At 36.0% G+C, this 22658-nt stretch overlaps 1 protein-coding gene across 3 annotated transcripts in view; it reads right to left on the minus strand.

The window, feature by feature from the left end:
* Positions 1 to 22658, minus strand: part of RNF145 (ring finger protein 145) — a 54432-nt gene that overhangs the window by 15562 nt on the left and 16212 nt on the right. For all 3 annotated transcript variants that reach the window (XM_035013404.1, XM_035013413.1, XM_035013396.1), the window contains 3 exons: positions 12728 to 12819; positions 5335 to 5570; positions 2597 to 2772 (listed from right to left, as the gene is read on the minus strand). In XM_035013404.1, coding sequence (XP_034869295.1) covers positions 2597 to 2772; positions 5335 to 5570; positions 12728 to 12819 — 504 coding nt within the window. The remainder of the gene's footprint in view (positions 1 to 2596; positions 2773 to 5334; positions 5571 to 12727; positions 12820 to 22658) is intronic.

Genomic DNA, 22658 nt, shown 5'->3' on the forward strand with positions numbered 1-22658 from the left:
TTTAACAAATGTTCAGAGAAGTTTGAGAATTTCAGTTAAGAATTTCATTTGTATGCATGAGGAATTCATTCAGGCAAATCAATACCTATCCTTTACAATGTAGCTCTGTGCTTCTGCTACATAGTCACTCTTCCTACACAATTAACTGCTGATAAGTAAGTTTTTAAATGAAAACATCTACTTTTCCATAGACCAATGTACATTATGATGAGAAAAAAATATCTGTTTTTCTTTTAGGAGTCAAGATATCTATGAGTCATGGTGGTTGATAGCTAAAAGAATGACTGTATGGCATTCTTACAAATCTAATTTCTGAAATGTGACATTTTCTCAGAGAAATCCTTATGCAGGATGTTTAAACAAATTGTCTAGTAACTAAAAAGTAATAACCATGGCTAAAAATATACTAAAAATTTTACTTCTCACTGGAAAAGCCTGAAAATTTTACTGATGATCCATGCAACTTCTCTATTCTTGTCTTAATATTTAGAGAAATCTTTTACACCCAAGCAGTATGATTTAATTACATTTTCAAGAGGGTATTTTCAAAAGAGAACATAAGAAAGCAAAAAGTTTCAACCTAACTTTGGGGAAGTGAAAGAATTTGGAAAACTTTATAAAACTTTTCTTCCTCTCTCTCTTCAGTGAGATGTTTTACTGGTTTTAGTTTCTATTTGCTGGCTGCAAAAACAAAGTTTTTGTTTGCATGTGCTTTTTTAGTTGGTTTGTTTAGTCAGAGTATGCTGATAAACTTGCAATCTTCCTTTTGTAAATAAGTTGTTCTTTGGCAAGGCAAACACACCTATGTAATCTGGCACAAAGCAGCATCAAGGACAACAATGCTTAGAGAGATAGAAATTAACAGAAGAACCAATTAACTTCTCTGTTAAAAAACAAATTTAAACATTCCTATATTTAGAAGGGGTACTCTATTCTATGTATAAAACAGAATAGAGAGAAAAATCATTTTGTCAAGACACCTAAGCCTCATCTAAAAATTTCAGTATTACTTTCTTACTTTGTAAATAAATCCAAACTCATTCATGGCTTACTGATTTGTTAAGCCTATTACACTATGCTACATTTGATCTGACTGTGCTTTTTAATGGCTAATAATATGGTTTAAAACATGACCAATCCCAGTCTCACACTTAGGTTATTATCCTAACTAAAGGATTCTATTTCTCTTTCTCTTTAAATTGAATTACTTTTTGGATCATTTTAAAATTCTTCATAAAACTTCCATAATATTTACATTAAAAAACAATAGCAGGGGCGCCTGGGTGGTTCAGTCATTAAGCGTAAGCCTTCAGCTCAGGTCATGATCCCAGGGTACTGCTCTGCAGGAAGCCTGCTTCTCCCTCTCCCACTCCCCCTGCTTGTGTTCCCTCTCTCACTGTTTCTCCCTCTGTCAAATAAATAAATAAAATCTAAAAGAAAAATAAAAAACAAACAAAACTTCATTAATAATGAACTGGCTATTAAAATGTATTTGATATCAATTTATTGCATGCTTATAGAAGCTACTTACCAACTAAAAGTGTTTTTAGAAAGTACAAAATCTGACTCAGTGCCAATAAGTTTATTCTGCTTATTTACTGAAATAGGTACTGCTCTATGACATTTTTATTGCTTTTTAACACTGTGTAACATTTTCCCTGCACCCCTTACTGCACAGTGCTCCATCACTTGGTTGGCTGAGAAACAATGGCTCTATTAACTAAAACTCAACACTTTTATCTGCCTATATGTACTCTCCCGAAGGACAGAGTTTTATTCTTGCCTGTATGTGCCAGGGAATGAAGATATATAGCCATGTGCTAGGTTTTGAGGGCTTGAGATTCAAACTCAAGAGTGGAAAAATGACAAATGTGGATGTAGCTCACAACAAAGATACTTTAGGAGAAAAAGGACTCAGATGACTTAAGACTATTTAAAAAAAAAAAAAAACTAAATCTTAAAAACCAAGTGTTAGAATTCCTTTGGGGCAAACAGCAAAGCATTATGATATACTCACTTCTCCAATTATTTGACTGTATCTGAATAATGAAGCAAAACATTAAAAATAACAGGGCATTAGTTGCAAGAGTAAGGTTTGAACTCAGATGGGCTCTGACATCAGCACGGCTTCTTTCAACGGTGTCACCTGGGGCAAGGTACTCTCAGTACAGTCTCCTCAGCTATTAAAAAATGGTAAATGATAATAAAGGCACCTATCTCTCGGGGTTGCTGTCAAGATTAAGTGTGAAGAAAAGTGTTCAGGAATGTGGTGACACATATTAAATACTCAGTAATTGATAATTATTTTTAGTAACATGTTTTATTTACCCAACCAATAGTTTAACTTGAAATTAAAAAAATATTTTTAAAATTTGCTATGTACCTTTCCACAAATCATTTGCTACAGCCAAATATACCATTATTACCTTAGCACCTCCTTGCACTGCCAGACCTAGGCATCCCAAATGAAAATCCTACCTTAATTAAATATGGGGTACACTCTACTGTAACTGGAAATTTGCAAAACTTGCTATTCCTAGATCAAAGTCTTCTCTTCCTAAGGTTAAGTACAGTATCATACGTTCTTATTAATTACCTTGTCAGGAAAAGGAAAAGAAGCCTCTCACGTGATGCAGGCTGATCTCGAGTACTGAAATAGGAGTAAATCTGAAGAGCAAATAAGACGAGCCAGAAAACCATGAAAAGTACGGGGACTACGAGTTGATTCCACAGGGACATTCCCAAGGCTAGAAGGCCATATACCTCTACTACCTGAATAAGAAAATGAGACAGGAAAACATCTTGTATCACTTCAATAAACACTTTTAAACACCAAAGAGTTCAAAGTACTTAAAGAGAAAAATTAAATGGCTTTTCTTTCACTGTAAGATTGTTCCAACTAAATTCCTTTAAAGTTAGCTCTGTATATACAGTTAGTACGTTTTCTAAAATTCTCTGATTTTGCGTTACTATTAACACTCGACACACATTCAATCAAATGACAACCATAAACTGCCCTTACAGTTCAGAGTAAAGTCTCTTTCAGAGTAAAACTACATCAAAGGTAGGTTGAGTAGACTTTGTAAACTTACTCATCTCTGAATCAAAATGATCAGGACTACCATAAATGATGCAAATAGTGCGTGAATGGCTAGAAAAAGGGGAAATGTAAAAGGAAGAATTTTTCCGGTTTTATTCAGGAAATGTCATAGGGGAGAAACAGTTTGACGGAAGACAGAATAAACACTGGAGTTTACTTCTATTGGAGAGCAAAGATAGTTAGCAAGTCTTTTCCCCCAGACAGATCAATTCCCCTTGCTCCTCCTGTGTTATTTATCAAACAACACTTCTCAATTTATTTGATTTGCCTAGTGCATTAACACCAGGAAAAAAGGTACAACTAAAAAAAGTTTATTAATCTACTAATCAGTAACTTAGCTTTCCAGTTTGTAAAATAATCGCTTATGAGACTCATTAGGAGGAATCAATTCTCATAATCTGATTCAGCCTAAGAGCATACATGTAACCAAGTTTCTGGAGTTACTATGCCAGGGACCAGACCCTGGTAACACAATAGGGTTCTGCAAGGCAGGCTACAAACTCTAACCTAAATAGCCAAATTGTCTTGTTGGAACTCTCAATGTGATACCAGAATGTTTCAATAAAATTCAAATATCTTAAATTAAAATACACTGACTTCAAGTTTTTCTGATTTCTAATTAACACCTATCTCTAGGTAGACCTAGATCTTTTAAGTATTAAAATAAAATGCAGTGACCTACAGATTATTCTAAATTTAAATTTATCTGTAAATCAAATGCTTTCTCTAAAATCCAGTCAAGATTAACTTCTATTTTTCCCCTACTAGAAAATATTTAAAGAAAAAGCAAGTTGTCCAACTAGCTGCAAAATTCTTATTAGCAGCAAACTGATCATTGAGAGGTAGAGAGTAATTTTCCTCCTTTCCATTCAAGGAACAGATGACAAAAAAGCCTGATAGTTTCCACCATTTCTTACCTATCCAATTCTTTCCAGGTTGTGGATTTCATAACCTAGAATTTATTTTCAACTATGACATCTAGTGATGCATGAATCTTAAGGCAACCAAGAAGGTAAACATGACATTGAGAAATGAGGGCTCTGTCCTTAACGATGATTAAATAAACAGTATACAATTAATGTTTACTAACTGTGTTCTGTTTCCCACAAACTAGGGTAGCTCCACAAGACTGAATTCAAAGAAAAAATACATATTTTAGTCATTCTTATTCTGAATACAACTATAACCCTTCCTCATGAAATAGCTCTTCATTGAGTATGAAAATAACTTCCTCTTCTCTGAAAGACCTACTTTCAGGAAAATTGCCCAAGTTAATCATTACATAAGATGAACAAAGAAGAAGGCAGAAGTAACCTAAAGCCAAGAGTTTAAGGAAATTTTTCTGGGAAATCTGCCCCTGGGGCCACAACAACAACAAAAAAACCCACTTCACTTAGTAGTTTCAGTTTAGTCAATCTGAGAGCCTCCTGTACCTTAAGGTCATATACACACAGTCAAAAGGTAGAAAAGAATGTGCATTTTAGCACTCTCTTTTTATATCAATGTCAGTTTTCATATCTATTTTATATACTGAACTTATCAAACAAATCAAATGGAAATATTTAAATATCTATTGTTTCTATCTGGGAAATAATCTGTTTACTTTTTTTAGCAAAGGCTAAAAAAAGTAGGATAGGCCAGAAGCATGTCATGTGGGCAAAATCAGTATATCTAAACAAAATCCATCATATGAATGCCCAGAACTACTTCTCAGTTTACATAAGCTGGCAAATACAAGGAAAAAAACTGTAGTCACAGTAGGACTTTAATCAGAAGAAAAATCCAGATTTTACCTCTACGTTTTCAATTCTGTATTATTTTTGTCTTCATTATAATAGTTAACACACACTGAACACTGTCTGTCGCACTGAACTCATTTAAATCTCACAGCAACCCTACAAGTTAAGTACAACTGTTATTATTAGCTCCACTTTACGGATAAGCCAACCTAAGTGACAACCCACCAACCCCAGGTCACACAGATAGTCAACAGCAGAGCCAGAGTAGAAACCCAGACACTCTGCTTCCCCAGAATCACTTCAGTTCACTGCCTCCCTACAGCACACTTCATCATAAAGAATCACAGATGCTCCTAATTAGGTTGAAAACAGGTGCTACTTAGAAACTGTCCAACAGAATGTTACCATGACCACGACTATGAAATGAACTAAATCTTTAATAGAACTAATTTTTATGTAGAATTTTATCTACCTGTGTGTGGTTGTCAGTCTTACCTGAACCAATTCTCTGTATGCAGACTTAGCAAGGTTATAAGGTACTAAAAGATTAGACCCAAGAAAGTAGAGAACTTCCAATCCAGTAAAAATCATAGCAAATTTGTTGATGATAACAATTGTCTCCAGAGGGACAAGGCAGAGTCGTGCTAGCAAGGGAAGCATGTGAGCTGAAAAGAGCCAAATCTGCTTCGTTTTCATGACACAGGAACATAAAGTACACACCACCAACTGACCTAAAATGGGGAGGAGAACGCATTTAAGATTTGGTATCCACAAAATAAAAACAAAAGACACTGCCAATAAAGATGACACAGCTTTTGAAGAAGTCTAATTAAGATCGCTTAGATAATAATTTAAATCAAAATTTTTACCTCATCTGACCATAATTACATATTCACATGTTCTGTCAATTTTGAGCACCAATTTCCTAGGTACTGATCTGAAAAAAGCAGCACAAATATCCACTGGTCTTCATCACATTTTGGATGGCATATATAATACAGAAAAAGGTTTTTTTAATGTCTAATTCAATATTACAGTTATTCAATTACTACTGTTTATATATAGCTCTTTTTACAAAGGTCCTCAATATTTAATTGTTCTGGTCTATAGGTGATAGCATAAAATTCCAGAGATAGTTACTTCTCTAAGATCATGCTGCAACAAAATTCATTCTGAGATTTTCAAGCTTTAATTGCTTTTACAGGACCATGCACGCCTTCTTTCCAAATGACTCAATATTGAAAGTTAACACTAAAAAATTTAAGCAACAAACTCTTCCCAGAGATTATGTATGATCATTATAGAAAAGTTAGAAAATACAGAGAAATAAAAAGGGGGTAAAAGTTCAATCTCTTATAATCCTATCACACCAAGATAGCCTGTTAATACCTTTGGTCCATTAGACAAAGCACTGCATAGAGAGCATTGTATCTAAAACCTAGTTAAGTGCTCATAAAAATTAGGTATTCAGGGGCACTCGGATGGCACAGATGGTTGAATGTCTGACTCTCGGTTTCAGATCAGGTGATGATCTGAGGGCTGTGAGATCGAGCCCCCGGAATCTGGCTCCGTGCTCAGTGCAGAGTTGGCTTGAAACTGGCTCTCCCTCTCCCTCTGCCCTTCCCGCTCATGTAAGTTTGCGTGCTCTCTCTAACAACTAAATAAATCTTTTTTAAAAATTAGGTATTCACACCATTACCCTTTTCAGATTTATTCTGTGCATGTGAATATACACAAATGTTTTCTAGGAGATTATAGGGTACATACTATTTCACAATCAGTTTTTTTCAGTTAATACATATAATGCACGTGTCTCTCTCTACACCAGGAAGTACATATACATGGTTGTCTTTAGTTGTATGGGATATTACACTGAATGCATATGACACAGTACTAACATATGGCTGTTTTCAAACAGTTCGTAATTATAAAATGTTTTGTTATGAGTAAGCCTATACGTGTATGACATCCTTGTATAAACTACTTGGAGCACATTTCCCAATATCTTCTTAGACTAAATTCCTAAAAGTGGAATTACTGGTCAAAGAAATATTTCAGGCTTTTGACACATACGATCAGATTGCCCTATAGAAACAAAACACCCAGGGTACATGGTGCCCATTTTCCCACTGACTTGCCAGCTTTAAAAATAATTTAAGGAAGGGTAGGGCAAGGAATATTTCCTAAGCTTTTTAAAAGTTGCATTTGTTGATTACCAATTAACAAATAAGTATACAAAAATAATTTGTAATTATTTGGTGAAATGCTTGTTCACATTCTTTGACCATTTCTACTGGAGAATGAATGTAGCCTTCCGGAATTCTTTGATCAAAATATTAATTTCCTTTGTCTTACAATTGTATTTTCCCAGTGTGTCATTTGAATATTTTAATAATTTTTTTCTGTTATAGTACAGGATATTTTACTATAAATGGTCAAACCTATCAATCTTTTCTTTGATGATTTCTACCTTTGGTGTCATGGTTCAATCACATGGGTCGCCCTCCTCAAGATTATACAAGTAATCACCTACATTTTCTTTTAGTATTCTTTAATTTAGAAATTAATACATTTGAGGGGCGCCTGGGTGGCTCAGTTGGTTAAGCATCCGATTCTTGACTTTGGCTCAGGTCATGCATGATCTTGCGGTCATGGGATCGAGCCTGGCATCAGGCTCTGTGCTCAGCATGGAGTCTGCTTAAGATTCTCTCTTTCCCTCTTCCCTCTGCCCCTCCCCTCATTCACGCTCTCTTTCTCTCTAAATAAAATCTTTAAAAAAAATTAACACACTTGGAATTTATTTTAGAATAAGGTAAGAAGTAATGATCTAAGTTTGTTTTTCTAGATGTTTAGTCAGCTGTCTCAAAACTAGCGATTAGAATCATCCATTTCCTTTCTCATTACTTTGAAATGCCAGTCTAGTATACTTTTACATTTTTTGTATATTTGTGTCTACGTCAGAACTTGCTATTCTTTTTTTTTTTTTTTAAGATTTTGTTTATATATTTGAGAGACAGAGAGAGCACCAGCAGGGAGAGGGGTTGCAGGTGAGGGAGAGGGACAAGCAGACTCCCTGTCGAGAAGGGAGCCCAACATGGGGCTCGATCCCAGGACCCTGAGATCATGACCTGAGCCAAAGTCAGATGCTCAACCAAATGAGCCACCCAGACGCCCCCGTGCTGTCCTTTTTCAATGATCTACTCTGATGACAGTACTACACTGTCCCATTTCACTGACTAAACAAGACTCCATAAATCCCTTTAGAATTTCTTGAATTCTTTAACATGTTATCTATCAGATTAACTTGAGAATCATTTAGTCAAATTCTCTTCCTTCTTGCCAATGAAAAGCAAAACAATACTTGGAGATTTTAGTTTTATGTTCAGTCTATATTACTATTAAAAGACTACAAAAATGGCATCCATTTTTACACAAAGCTGAACATTTATTAACAATCTACCATGTTGTAACATGTGGTATCTTCTCCCACAAAGTATTAATTTTAGCCTTTAATGAACTGATATCTAAATAATGTGAAAAATATTCATAAAGGCATAAAAGGAGGAAAACCCAAAATACTACAAATAAACAAACAACAAAACCCAGAGGAGAGGCCACCAAGTGAGTTATGACAACATTTTAAAGGACAAAGGATGAAGAGATAGGAGGCAACTAACTTAGCCAAACCACTACTCTTTCCCACACCCTAGAAGGAAGACCAAAGTTTGTTCTCTGGAGAGACTAAAACAGGCTCCTGGACACCAGAGCAGAGGTGAGATGCCCAAATGAAAAGAGGGGATTAACCCAAAAGTCTGCACCCTGAGAGATAAGAGCTCTCTAGGTAGCCAAGCACTGCGGCCATGTTTGTTGTCACCCATTCTAGTCACTGACAACAGCCTCCCCTACAGGGGACAGAAAGATTCCTCTTTGGGGAAAATGACCAAGTCCAAGTGAAAAGACATACAAATACTCAAAACCAGCCAATCCCACATGAACATCAACTGTGAAACATACCAGTTGGTAAACCCTAAAGAGATTCCAATCAACAACTTAACTTACTTTAATACAAATGATCAGCCAAGGACTCCCAGATATTTAAGTAAAACTTATGGTTTAATCAGCCTCAGATGAGGCCTAAGCATCAGTATTTATAAATCCTTGTTCAGTATAACGAGGTCTTTCAAATCCAGGTTTGAGAAACACTACTATCCCATGACAGAAAAAGACCAAAACAAACAGAAAAAAGATTTCAGGGGAAATGGATAATTCAAGGAACAAAAGAAAGCTTCAAAGAGATAAATGATATATCTAAGAAATAAAAACACTGTCATAGTAAAAAGAAGCATTCAATGAAAACAAGTTCCTCAATATTAAAAATATAAAACAAAAAAGGTACAATAAAAGGGTTGGAAGATAAAGTTGGGAAACCCAGAAAGTAAAACGAGAGAGAGAGAGAGAGGGAGGGAGAGAGGAAGGAAAACAGAACAGTAAGGAAGTTAGGGGGTCAATGTAGGAGGAACATTATCCAATGGACAGGATTTCCAGAGTAGGACAAAAGAGAAAATAGCAGGGAAGATATTATTGTGACTAGAAGGGAAAAAGGCCTCTGGGGAGTTGATACAGGAGTGTGGTGAGGAGTGGTGCAGGAGAGAGCCAATTCTCATCATAAAATTGTGGTAGGTCTTGGCTTTTAAAAATAAGTGTATTTCTTTGATTAAAAAATTAGCAAAAACTCTAAAAGAAAGTACTTGGAGGAAACACTTTAATACTAGGAATGATTAGGAATTTTCATTCTGGCATATCTTACTTCTTTCACTGTACTCATAGCTGTGATATTGAAATTGCCTTGTTCAGCATGACGTAAACTTCCTCTACACTCCGAAAATTCCCCTAAGTCTATGCCAGCACATTCAGTGCTCAACTCTGGGGTTACAGGCTTCATTTATCTTCTTTCATAGAAGAATATGACTCATAGGCTATGATTCTCTTTAAGAGAAGACCACTTCTCCTATTTAGGTGAAAAAAGGAGTGGAAATCTTTCCTGCAGCAACAAAAGAACTGGAAGTTGTTTAAGTTGATGTGCCTACTCAATTAGTAATGCCGAATAAATCAAAATCACAAAGTAATCTCCGGATGTCAGGATTCCACTATTAGAAATAGCTCCAAGAAGTTTGCAACTCTTAAGAAATGATGGCGTATCAATATTACTCAGTTTTTCATTAAAAGTTCATTAATGAAATGGAAGCAAATGAGTAGAAAGTACTTCAAAATCCAAATTGGAAGAAGACATAGTATGTAATAGTTTATGGATTTTATCTCCAATTAATTGAATCTTAGTTTAGTAAGAAGAGTTTCATAGCCACTGATAGGAAAATTTACGGAAATGTTTCAAATTTATACTATATTGCATCCATCACAGAATAAAAAATAATACTTGACAAGCCTTCTAACCTAGCAAATACAGTTGACATCTAAACAGTGCAAGGATTAGAGGTGCCAACACCCTGCACAGTTGAAAATGCTTGCATAACTTTTGGCTCCCCAAAAACTTCACTGCTAACAGCCTATTGTTGACTGGAATTCTTACCAACATTAGTACACATTTTGTATTTTACATGTAATACATACTGTATTCTTACAGTAATGTAAGCTAAGGAAAAAAAGTATTATTAAGAAAATCATAAGGAAAAGCAAATACATTTATAGTACTGGATTTTAAGTGGACCCATGCAGTTCAAACCTGTGTTGTTAAAGGGTCAGCTGTATTTTCTTTTTAAGATTTTATTTATTTGACAGAGAGAGAGACAGCATAAGCAGGCAGAGTGAGAGGGAGAAGTAGGTTCCGCGCTGAGCAGGGAGCCCGATGCGGGACTCTATCTCAGGACCCTGGGATCACGACCTAAGCCAAAGGCAGACACTTAACCATCTGAGCCACCCAGGTGCCCTAGGGTCAGCTGTATTTTCACACTTGAATGTTACCACTATTGAATACACCAACTCCTAGGATATAGTCATAAAGCAACATTATTTTTTTTCTCCTATTGTCTTTTAAAATCCACTCTGTGAAGACTAGTGTTCTCCTGCTCCTACAGCAAGTCCTACTAACTTTTCTAATCTAGCTGAGCTTACACAGTCTCAACTGAACAATAACCAACACTCTGAAACTGATTTAAAGTTGAGGCTTTTCCCTTACTCTAGCTCAGGCCTCCTACAGGACTACAGATTGAAAACCTGCAATTGTGAGAGGTGGAAAGGTTATGGCAGGCTTCATCTTCTTTCTCTGACAGCACCATTGCCCGCTCTTCCTGACTTATCCAGGGTTGAAGCATGTAGGGAAGAAGGCGAGAGAGGGAAGTAGAAAATTCTTACTTGACTATGCTCTTACAATGATAGGGTGTGGGTGCACCTGAAGCTGGGACATAAAAAATTCCCCCTGGGGTGCCTGGGTGGCTCAGTCGGTTAAGCATCTGACTCCTAATTTCCACTCAGGTCATGATCTCAGGGTCATGAGATTGAGAGCCCTGCACTGGGCTATGCGCTAGTAATGGAGCCTGCTTAAGATTAAGATTCTCTCTCCCTCTGCCCCCCATCCCTGTACGTACCACTCCCCCTTAAAAAAAAATGTTGTTGTTTTTTTTTTTAAACTCATTGCCTTTCTCTTGTGCATTTTTATGGGTTCTTCTGAAACTGTTCCATCACTATGGCTCTCCCACCCTTAGTGCTTGTTATATACTCTCCTCTGGCTGTTTTTGGTTCTTTGCTTAATTCCTGGAAATTCAATCCCTATTGGAGTCTTCTTATCCTTGTAAAGGCTCTCTTAGAAGGACCTAAAAAAATCCCATAGACTCTTGGGGCCCTTATCTAGTTCATAGGAAACTAATACCTTTGCCTACATAGATTAGAAGATACAAGAGACCTCCACAAGACATTTTCACTATGTCCATAGTCAGAAAACTCAACAGCCAGCCAGCCCACTGTTGGCCTTGATATCGTATTAGAATTATAATATGAGCCACATTTGTAATTTTTAACCTGGTAGCCTCATTTTAAAAAGTAAAACAACAAAAAAAAAAACCAGGTGGAATTAATTAACAATATATTTTATTCAACCTAATATACCCCAAATATGATCATATAAACATTCAATCTACATTAAAAAATTAACAAGAAACTTTGCATCCTATTTTATACTAAGTCTTAGAAATTGGGTGTTTAGACTTACTGCATATCTTAATTTGGATTAGCCACATTTCAAGTGCTCAATAGATACATGTGGCTAATTTTAGATGGTGCAGCTTGAGATTTTGCAGGCGTGGGTCAGACACCAGTTCAGAGTATCCCTCCTAAGCCACAGAAGACATGTGACTCTCCAAATGGTCTACTGCTGAATTCTCCACACGTGAACGGTTGGGGAGGTATTTCAGAGAAAAGAGCTCTCTCCAGAAATCCTCCTTCTCCAACATTCAACCTTTTATCACCCTCTATATGGGTGAGTTTAAGAATCACAAAATAGGTTTTCTCTCACCTCCTTTTTTGCAATTCTGTCATGGTAGGTAGGGTCTGGTATGTCACTTGGAACTATATGTACATTGTTTTGGGGTCTTAGTCAACACTCCTATTTTTAACATTCTGCTACCTAAATATTTCAATCATGTCTCAAGTGATGTTTCTGGCAATTTATTTTTGACTATAGTGATGGCTTTCAATAACAATAAATGACTTAAAAATAATCTTACAAAGTAATAACTAGCTTTATTAACCTTCCAAATAGTTAAAATATCATTAAAAACACAAGCAACTATAGGCTACGTATGATTTTAAGCATGTAAAGAAGACAGTAAAACTGGTTGATCCTCACCTACACTTTTAATTCTTTTATAATACTTACCTATTAAGGCTGTGGTAAACCGATTCATGGACAGAGGTTCTAAATACATTGGTCCTTCATAGGCAGACTCCAGTTCACTCCTGACATAGTCCCTAAATAAGTAAAATGGTAAAAATGTATTAGATACATTCAAAGCACATACAGAAAAGAAAAACAGCTAAAGCACAGTATTCTTATAAAAAGCGTATTATGTTAATAACATCTCTCTCCATATGTATACTAAGAAAAAGTTTAGGTATAAATAATTATGTAAGGATGGACTTCATTTCCTTCTATGTAGGAAAGACAGCCAAAGCTCTACTTTATGGGATTTTCTTTCTTCCCAAGGCCTTATTAAATAACTATTCCCAGTAAAAAAAAAAAAAAAAAAAAACAGTTGAGACACCATCCCTCAACCCTACTACTTAACTGATAATACCCAATAATAATACATCAAATTTCCCCTCTTGTGGCTCTCTTCCACCATCTTACCTATCTTATTTTCCCCAAAGTTTTATCCCCAGTTGTACTTAGTTACAAGTAGATCACAAACTAGTTAGAAAACTGGCTCACAGAACAATCCTTAAAAACTATCACTTTTGACTCTATCAAGAATCTATAATTAGGGTTATATGTAAGTAGGCTACAGATTTATTTTGAAACAAATTTTAAATCACATCCAATATTCCTTTTAAAATTTAATTCATTTAACATGTGAGTACTGAGAAATAACAAGATTTAAGTAGGAAAGAACCTTTACAAACTGAGAAAACAGAACTTTCAGTGCACATCCAGGAGCACAGGAAGGGAAAATTTAATTTACTATCAGTAAGCTCAGTAGTACACTAAAAGACTATGGTCTTAAGTTCTTTAGACATCAGGTAGGGAAATTTGTGTAAAAAAAATTCTCCTTTTCTTCAATTATTGAATGCTTTATTCATTGTATTTAAAAGAGTTTGAATGTTTCCAGTATTTCTCAACAAACCCACGGCTGTATTTACTTTTCCCATGAAATTACTTCCTATTAGGCAATCAAGTTGAAATCCTTTAGTGTAGCACAGCCAAATAAGAAATGACCCTTACATAACCCGCAAGGAGAGTACTGCCAAAAAATCAAAATTAAACTAAAATATATTTTATGAATGGGAAGTAGTTTGGGGGACAATTATAAAAATCAATAATGGGCCTAGATTCATCAGTGATTTAGCAATTCTCCTCTATCATTCTATGATGACTATTTCTAGCAGATAATATACTAATAGTCTCTTTTTACTGAAATTCTCAAGAGGAATGATTTTAATGCAGTGGTGGTCAACCAGGGGTGATTTTGACCCTGACAGACATTTTGCAATGTCTGGAGACATTTTTAGTTGTCAAAATTTAGAAGGGTTGGGGCTGCTATGAGCACCCAGATCAAGATGCTGCCACAACATTCTACAGTGCATAGGACAGCCCCACACCAAAGGACTACCCAGTCCAGAGGTCAGTGGTCAAAACCCTGTGAGAGGCATAAATGCTCTACATGCAAATTACATATACATATCTGATTTATAACCATCAATGTAAAATTATCATACTTTTAAAGTTTTAGGGCAGAAAACTGAAGAATTAAGAGAATTACAAAATTTAAAATAAAATACACATATAAATACCACTTAACATTTAGTCTTTGAAAATACTATTAAAGAAAGAAACTTATATTTGTAAGAGGTCTAACCTGAGTTCTAGGCCTCTAAAGCCAAATAATTTCTTTGTGGCCACCCTCTCCAATAGGTCCAATTACAAAGAGGGAAAACCCACAAAGACAAATAGCAGATTGATGCTTGCCAGGGGCTGGGGTGTAGGAAAACGGAAAGGACATATAATGAGTACTGGATTTTACTGTGGGGTGATGAAAATGTTCTAGAATTAGATAATGGTGATGATTGCACAACATTATGAATTTAATATATGCCAATGAATTGTTCACTTTAAACGTTAATTTTATTTTATGTGAATTCAATAAAAAGGGAATAGGGGTATCTACAAGAGCACTATCCCCCGGGAAGAGCCAAAGTTGCTCCCAAAGGGGTCAGTCCTCAGATCATCTCTCAAGGTGGGTGGGGGGGGGGTTGGAAGGGGATTGCAGAGCTGGATTCCCTGACATGTTTTCTCTCCCTTGTTTGCTTTTGTCATCATATTACTGATGTTTTATATATATCTCAGCAAACCCACTATTCTAGAATTTCTTATTGCTGAAACATTTGTTAATTGTTTTGTATTATTTCCTGGCTAGGAATTTTAGTTTATAATTTAGTTTATTTTTTTTTTAACAGCTTCTTTGCCTTTTAAGAATTCTAACTTCAGGGGCGCCTGGGTGGCTCAGTTGGTTAAGCGACTGTCTTCGGCTCAGGTCATGATCTCAGGGTCCTGGGATCGAGCCCCGCATGGAGCCCCGCATCGGGCTCCCTGCTCGGCCGGAAGCCTGCTTCTCCCTTTCCCACTCCCCCTGCTTGTGTTCCCTCTCTCACTGTCTCTCTCTCTCTGTCAAATAAATAAATAAAATCTTTAAAAAAAAAAAAAAAGAATTCTAACTTCACGTAATGAAATTTGTAAGGAAAATTAACATTCTCTATACTTTTTCTTTTAACCTCAAAAATAATTTACCATATACATAATATGTTGCTAGCACACCGCTACACTCTGGGAATACTACAACAGGCAAGAAAGACACAATCCTGTTAGCATGGAGCTTAACAAACCAGGAGGAAAAACAAACATTAAACAAATTACTTAATTTAATAATTAATTAGAATTGTGAGAAATGCTATAAAAACAGAATGATTTTCTTTTTAGTTCCTTTTCGGTCTCCATATTTCATGACTTTGTGGTATGACAAGATTACAGGACACTAAGGGGGATCTGCCTTCCAGAAGAACAATCAACCTTTAGGCCCTAATGACAACACCATGGTGTTAAACAGCTTCCTCCCACTAGCTCTCTGTGTTGCTCTCCTCTAGGACTCTAAGAATAGCTCTCCTCAATGCTGCAACCTCCCCCATTAATGTGCGACCTGAGCCGCTGAACCAATCATCCTACCATAGAAATTAACACCTTGTCTAGGCAACTTAGCCCCTTTCTCCTTTGTTCAACTCCTCTCGATCAACACAGTCCTTCAGAATTTTCCCTGTTTGGCTGACTCACCAGTAAGCACCACCTCAGTAAACATAGCCAGGCCCAGAAAGCCTGTAGTCCCTCTTTGGGCCAGCTGAGCTTAGTGCCAGAGCCAGAGCAGTGGCTTCGGTGAGGGCTAAACTACTGGTCTCACCAAGTAGCCACTAATGAGCTGTCCCTTCTGAAAGAAGAATCTGGACATTGCATCCCAAACTATACAAAAGAACTATAATAGGGATCAATGTTTCAACAAAGATCTCTGTATCTAAGTTATGAACAACTTCATGGCATCCCATGCTGACAATGAAATGAAATGAAAACTTGATTACTCAAGTCTCTCAAGAGAGTGGGTCATTCACAATGTAAATAAACAAGACAGTAAGCCAAATAAGAAGGATCCAGAGTAGGAATTATGCAAAATTCCAAGAGTTATTTTAGGCCAAAAATTAATCTGATTCGTGAGCCAAGAAATTCTAATTTTTAACAAAATTTAGTAACTATTTTAAGACAGAATCAGATGAAATGTTCAAAAGCAGTATTTGACTTTTCAATTTAGAAGATTTTTTTTAACTTTTTTTAACTTTTTTTTAACGTTGTTTAAAAGCTTTTATTTATTTTTTTAATTTAGAAGATTTAAATAGTAAAATGTATTAAGCTGGTCAGAAGCAAGAATCCGTACCGTCTACTTAAAACTGAAAAATATCTTTCCTTAAACTTTTTTCATTTGTGCAATTTGTGCAATACTGACGATCAGCCCCTGAGCACTAATAAACTAAACACTTGGAAAATCTACTTCTCTAATCCCCAGTGCTAGCCTATTCTCCAGTGACTGAAACTGTTTGGGTGCATAAGAATGTGTGAGATATATGAAAAGGGCCTCAAGGATAGCTTGCAATTAGAAAAATTCTTGTTGTAAGGAGAAGCATACAAGTTATAAAAAAACCTAAGTAACAACAACAAAATCTAGAAGCTTACCAATTGACCAACTGACCTAACAATCTCTTAAGCAACCTGAACAACCTAGAACAATTTGTACATTCTGGCTGCTTAAAGCTTTCAAACTGTTAGTTCCAAAGAAACCTAATCTACTTTTACAGAGAATAAAGTGGTGAGCTCTCAAAGCTATCTTATGCAATATGTGCAAACAAAAGGCATTGCTCAATTTAAGGGATCCCAGGGACTGAGATGTTCTAACACCTGGATTTGAGTACCTACTACACCCTAACAATGTGCTAGTAATTGAATAGTTCATTTACCCAGGGCTTAATTATTTAAATCATCTCTGCCACCCTGCTTCTCTCTTAGCTTCTTTCTGAACCCTTACTGAAATATTTAGTGTCTGGAGCTGATAATGTTCAAAAGAAGAAAATATATCAAACACTGAAATGGGTCAATTTTATTCCTGTCAAAATTAAAAGTGGGGTATAGAATGATAAAATTCATTTTTAACAAGTCCTTTATTTAACAGCAGTGGTTCTCAACTGAGGAAAATTTTGTTCCGAGGAAAGCACATTTGACAGGGACACTCTGTGGTTTCACAAACTGCTGGAGAGGGAGTTCTCTGTGATCTAGGGAGCAGAGGCACCAATATCCTATAATACACAAGACTGCCCCCATAGCAAAGCATGACCTGGCCCCAAGTGCTAATAGTCCTGTAATAGAGAAACCTTAAATGAGACAAACTTTTATGAAATGGGGAGCTAATTATCTGTATTTTACATATAAATAACTCTTGGGGAAGTTTTACATTTGAAACCCTACTTACATACCGGAGACTAGGATGAAAAGGAGTATACTTTCAATCTTGTGAAACCCATGGGCTCTTAATTCAACTTATACACATAAAAAACTGACACATTAGTTCAGAAATCTAACAATAAAACAAGGAATTTAAGAATACTGGAGTTTAGGGCGCCTGGGTGGCTCAGATGGTTAAGCGTCTGCCTTCAGCCCAGGTCATGATCCCAGGGTCCTGGGATTGAGTCCCGCATCGGGCTCCCTGCTCCTTGGGAGCCTGCTTCTCCCTCTGCCTCTCTCTCTCTGTCTCTCATGAACAAATAAATAAAATCTTAAAAAAATAAAAAATATATAAAAAAGAATACTGGAGTTTAAAAATTTTAGAGAAAAACACACAACTGTGATCAAGACCATACCCTCATAGGAATGGTCATGTCAGTTGTTGAGTTTTTCTTTTTTCCCCTATAGTTCTGGATAGTCTCAATTTTAAAGTAGGATTGATACTGGAAAATATATTCCCTACATCACTCAAAATGAAAAACACAGTTTAGTAATTTTAAGAATTAAGGAACCTGAAACATATCAAATAGACTATTAAATGTTCATACTATGTGAACCAAGGCCATGGATTTCCTGAAGTTTAATTCCTCTGAACTACAAGCAAAATCCATTCTAGACATATTCTAAACAAGTTTTTATTCACTTAAGGGTAATGAGCTTCATTATTTGAGTACATGTCTTTTTTTTTTTTTTTTTTAAGATTTCTTTATTTGAGGGTGGGAAGAAGGCAGAAGGAGAGGGAGAAGCAGACTCCCCACTGAGCAGGGAGCCCAACTCCGGGCTCCATCCCAGGACCCTGGGATCATGACCTGAGCCAAAGGCAGATGCTTAACCAACTGAGCCAGCCAGGTGCCCCTATTTGAGTACATGTCTTAAGGGAAAACAGAAACCCAGCTTTTTATTGAAATTTTCAATTTGCAATGATTTTTTATATAGCCAGTTTCTGAAGTACCAAATTAATTACTTAAATAATTAAATTATTATTTAAATTATCCAAGTATTGATTCTCCTTCTTAGTACCATACTACACTCTGCCTTGATATAACTAGACTGAATGGTGAAAAATATCTGTAAATCATATAACTGATAAAAGACTTATATCTAGAATTGAGATGTATTACAACTCTATAAAAAGACAATCCAATTAACAATTGGCAAAAGATATGCCAATTTTTCTAAAAAAGATTTACAAATGGTTAATGAACTCATGAAAAGATGCTTAATATCATTAGCCATAGGGAAGTGCAAATCAAAACCAGATGAAATATCACGTCACACTTACTACGATGGCTATACTAACAAAGACAGATATCAACAAGTATTAGCAAGGATATGGAGAAACTGGAACCCTCACACATTATTGGTAAAAATAGTACAGCTACTTTAGAAAACAGAATGGCAGGGGCACCTGGCTGGCTCAGTGGGTAGAGCATGCAACTCTTGATCTCAGGGTTGTAGGTTCGAACCCCATGTGGTGTAGAGATTAAAAATAAAATCTTTAAAAAAAAAGAGAGAGAGAGAAAGAAAATAGTATGGTAGTTCCTCAAAAGGTTAAACACAAATACCATATGATCCAGCAATTCCACCCCAAAGTATATGCCCAAGAAAAAATTGTATGTCCACACAAAACTTACCCATTATGTTCACAGCACTACTCATAATAGCCAAAAAAGTAGAAAAAAACCTGTGTCCATCAGTGAATAGATGAACAAAATGTGGTATATTCATACCATAGAATATGATCTGGACAGAAAAAGTACTGATACATGCTACAACATGGATGAACCTTGAAAACATGTTAAGTGAAAGAAGCCAGGCACAAAGGACCACATACTGTGTCTACATGAAATGTCCACAATAGGCCAATCCATAGAGTCAAAAAATAGACTGACAGTTGCCTAGGCTTGGGGGTAAGGGGACTGATGGAAAATAGGGAGTGACTGCTGATGGGTACAGGGTTTCTTTCTGGAGTGATAAAAGTGTTCTAAAATCAATTGTAGTGATGGTTTGTTTAGTTCTGTGAATGTACTAAAACCATTGAGCTGTATCCTTTAAATAGGTATGTAAATTATATCTCAATAAAGCTGTTATTTAAAAAAAAGATAGTTATGAAGTTGCCACATGAAATCTGAACCATTACATTTTTTAAAACTAAAAACTTCAGCCTTAAAATTTTATAAATGAAATACATTCAAGCCTCAATATTTATAAATGTGACATATTATGAATAATTCAAGGATAATACATCTTTGCTAAACTTTTGTGAGACAGCACCATATAGTATACATTATATACTAAGAAAATTCTACAACATGCCATTTCTTGAAATTTGTTAGTTTGATATCAAAACTAACTCCATAAAATGGGTACTGTTTTCCTTTACATTTTCAAAAAAGCAACTTACCAAGGTAACATATTGACTAAGTAGGGAAACTAGTTCATACCCAGTCTGATTCTAACTCATTTTCTTTCCCCTGAACATGCTGCCTCCCTAAGAGGAATAAGCTAGCAATCAGAAAACCTACATTCAAGTTAAAGTCTGAGATTGTTCCTTCCCAGCTATTTGCCCACTTTGTTTTTTTCTTCAATAAATCCAAAAGGATTACTAATAAGGATCAAAATGAAATAAAAAACAGGACATGTTTTTTGTATACTATAAAATTTTATTATAATTATTTTTATTATTTAAAATAAATTTGATTTTCTAATAATAAAAATAAACTTTAAATATTAGAAGAAACATTCCCATAAATTAAAAGTCAGAAGTTAAAATTGCCACCAGAAGAATGGTCAGAAAAAGGCTTGTCTTTACCTCTGATACTGTCAGGGTTCCCTTTATCCTTACATAACAGAATTTTGACCTCTAAAAATGCCTGGATGGTAAGACTGTATATAAAAATAGAGCTACATGCTTTCAGCCATCACTACACCATTAAACCACATGGAAACCAAAAAAGCATGAGGGAAAGAGCAGGATCACTGTTTTCTCACCCAGAATTATAACTAATAAAAGCAACAATTTTCATACCTCTACCTTCAAGTTTAGGATTTTGAAGATTAATCAAAGAAATCACATCAACTCTAAAAGGCTATCACAAAGCGGTTCTATGAAATACTCTGATTTAAAGTCATTTTTTAAAGAATGTTCATAAAACACTGCTGCACAATAAAAACAAAACATAACAATGTTAGTTAAAATTCACTGAGCACTGGGAGCACTCTTGATTTTGGCTTGGGTCATGGTCTCAGGGGTCATGGGATCCAGCCCCATGGCAGGCTCCATGCCTGTGTGGAGTCTGCTTGTCCTTGTACCTTTCTTTGGCCCTCTGCTCCCCCACCCACCCGTTTGCTCACTCAAGCTCTTGCTCTCCCTCTAAAAAAGAAAATTCACTGAACACTACACCCAAAAAACAAATAATCCAATTAAAAAATGGGCAGAAGACATGAATAGTCATTTCTCCAAAGACATACAGATGGCCAACAGACACATGAAAAGATGTTCAGCATCACTCATCAGCAGGGAAATGCAAATCAAAACTATAATGAGATATCACTTCACACCTGTCAGAATGGCTAAAATCAAAAACACAAGAAACAACAAGTATTGGCGAGAATGTGAAGAAAAAGGAACCCTCTTGCACTGTTGGTGGGAATGCAAACTGGTGCAGCCACTGCAGAAGACAGTATGGAGGTTCCTCAAAAAATTAAAAATAGAACTACCCTATGATCCAGTAATCACACTACTGGGTATTTACAGTAGAATACAAAGACACTAATTCAAAAGGATATATGCACCCCTATGTTTATTGCACCATTATTTACAATAGCCAAATTACGGAAGCAGCCCAAGTGTCCACTGATAGATGATGGAGAAAGAAGATGTGGTGTGTGTGCATACACACACACACACACACACACACACACTGGAATATTATTCAGCCATAAAAAAAGAATGAAATCTTACCATCTGCAACATGGATGGAGCTAAAGAATATAATGCTAAGCAAAAGAGAGAAAGACAGGTACCATATGGTTTCACTCATATGTGGCATTTAAGAAACAAAACAAAGGGAAAAAGAGAGAGACAAACCAAGAAACAGACTCAACTATAGAGAACAAACTGAAAGTTACCAGAGGGGATGTAGGCAGGGGGAGGGAGAATGGGTGAAACAGGTGATGGGGATTAAAGAGTACACTTATCATGATGAGCACTGAGTATAGAATTGTATAGAATTGTTGAATCACTCACTATATTGTACACCTGAAACTAATATAATACTATGTTAAAACTGTATTGGAATTTAAAAACTTAAAAAAAAAAAAAGGAAAAAAATTCACTGAGCACTTACATGTCAAAAATTATGCTAAGAGCTTTATATGCTTTATCTTATTGAATCTTTACAATAGCCCCTTAAGATATTACCACCATTTTATAGGTAAGGAAACTGAGAACTATCTTTCTAATAAGTGACACTGAGGTTATAGAAATAAGGAACATGGTATTTGAAACTCTCCAGTCACCCGTCCACTCAAAAGATATGGCACTCATAGGTAGCCAGGCACTCATCTACACACAAAAATGATGAATCAGAAGCCTATATACTCTACTGCATTATACTCTACAGACACAATTTTTGCTTAAAAAAGAATAAAGATAGAGAAATGTCTCTACCTTGAGCGTGAGCTCAGATTCAGAGGTGTCCTGGGTAAAGCCACAGGAACAGACTGTGTCAGGCTGTGGGGCTGGTGGTGCTATAACGGGAAGGACATCACGTTGTCTGTGCTAGTCCTGGCCCCTGGACTCCTATTCTAAGCTATGTGGAGAAAGATGCTACAAATCTACTTCATGTTCCCATGAAGGAGTCCAAGACACAGAGACATACTTATGTGACACAAAATGAGAAAACTCATGTCTTCAGAGTAAAACACAGCTCAGTTTGAAGCACTGTTACGATTACAAGAAATGCAGTCCTACTCTGGCAGCTCCAGATTTTGCAACTTT

Source organism: Mirounga leonina, unplaced genomic scaffold (genome assembly GCF_011800145.1).
Source record: "Mirounga leonina isolate KUSES-001 unplaced genomic scaffold, KU_Mleo_1.0 Mir_104, whole genome shotgun sequence".
Classification (NCBI taxonomy): Eukaryota; Metazoa; Chordata; class Mammalia; order Carnivora; family Phocidae; genus Mirounga; species Mirounga leonina.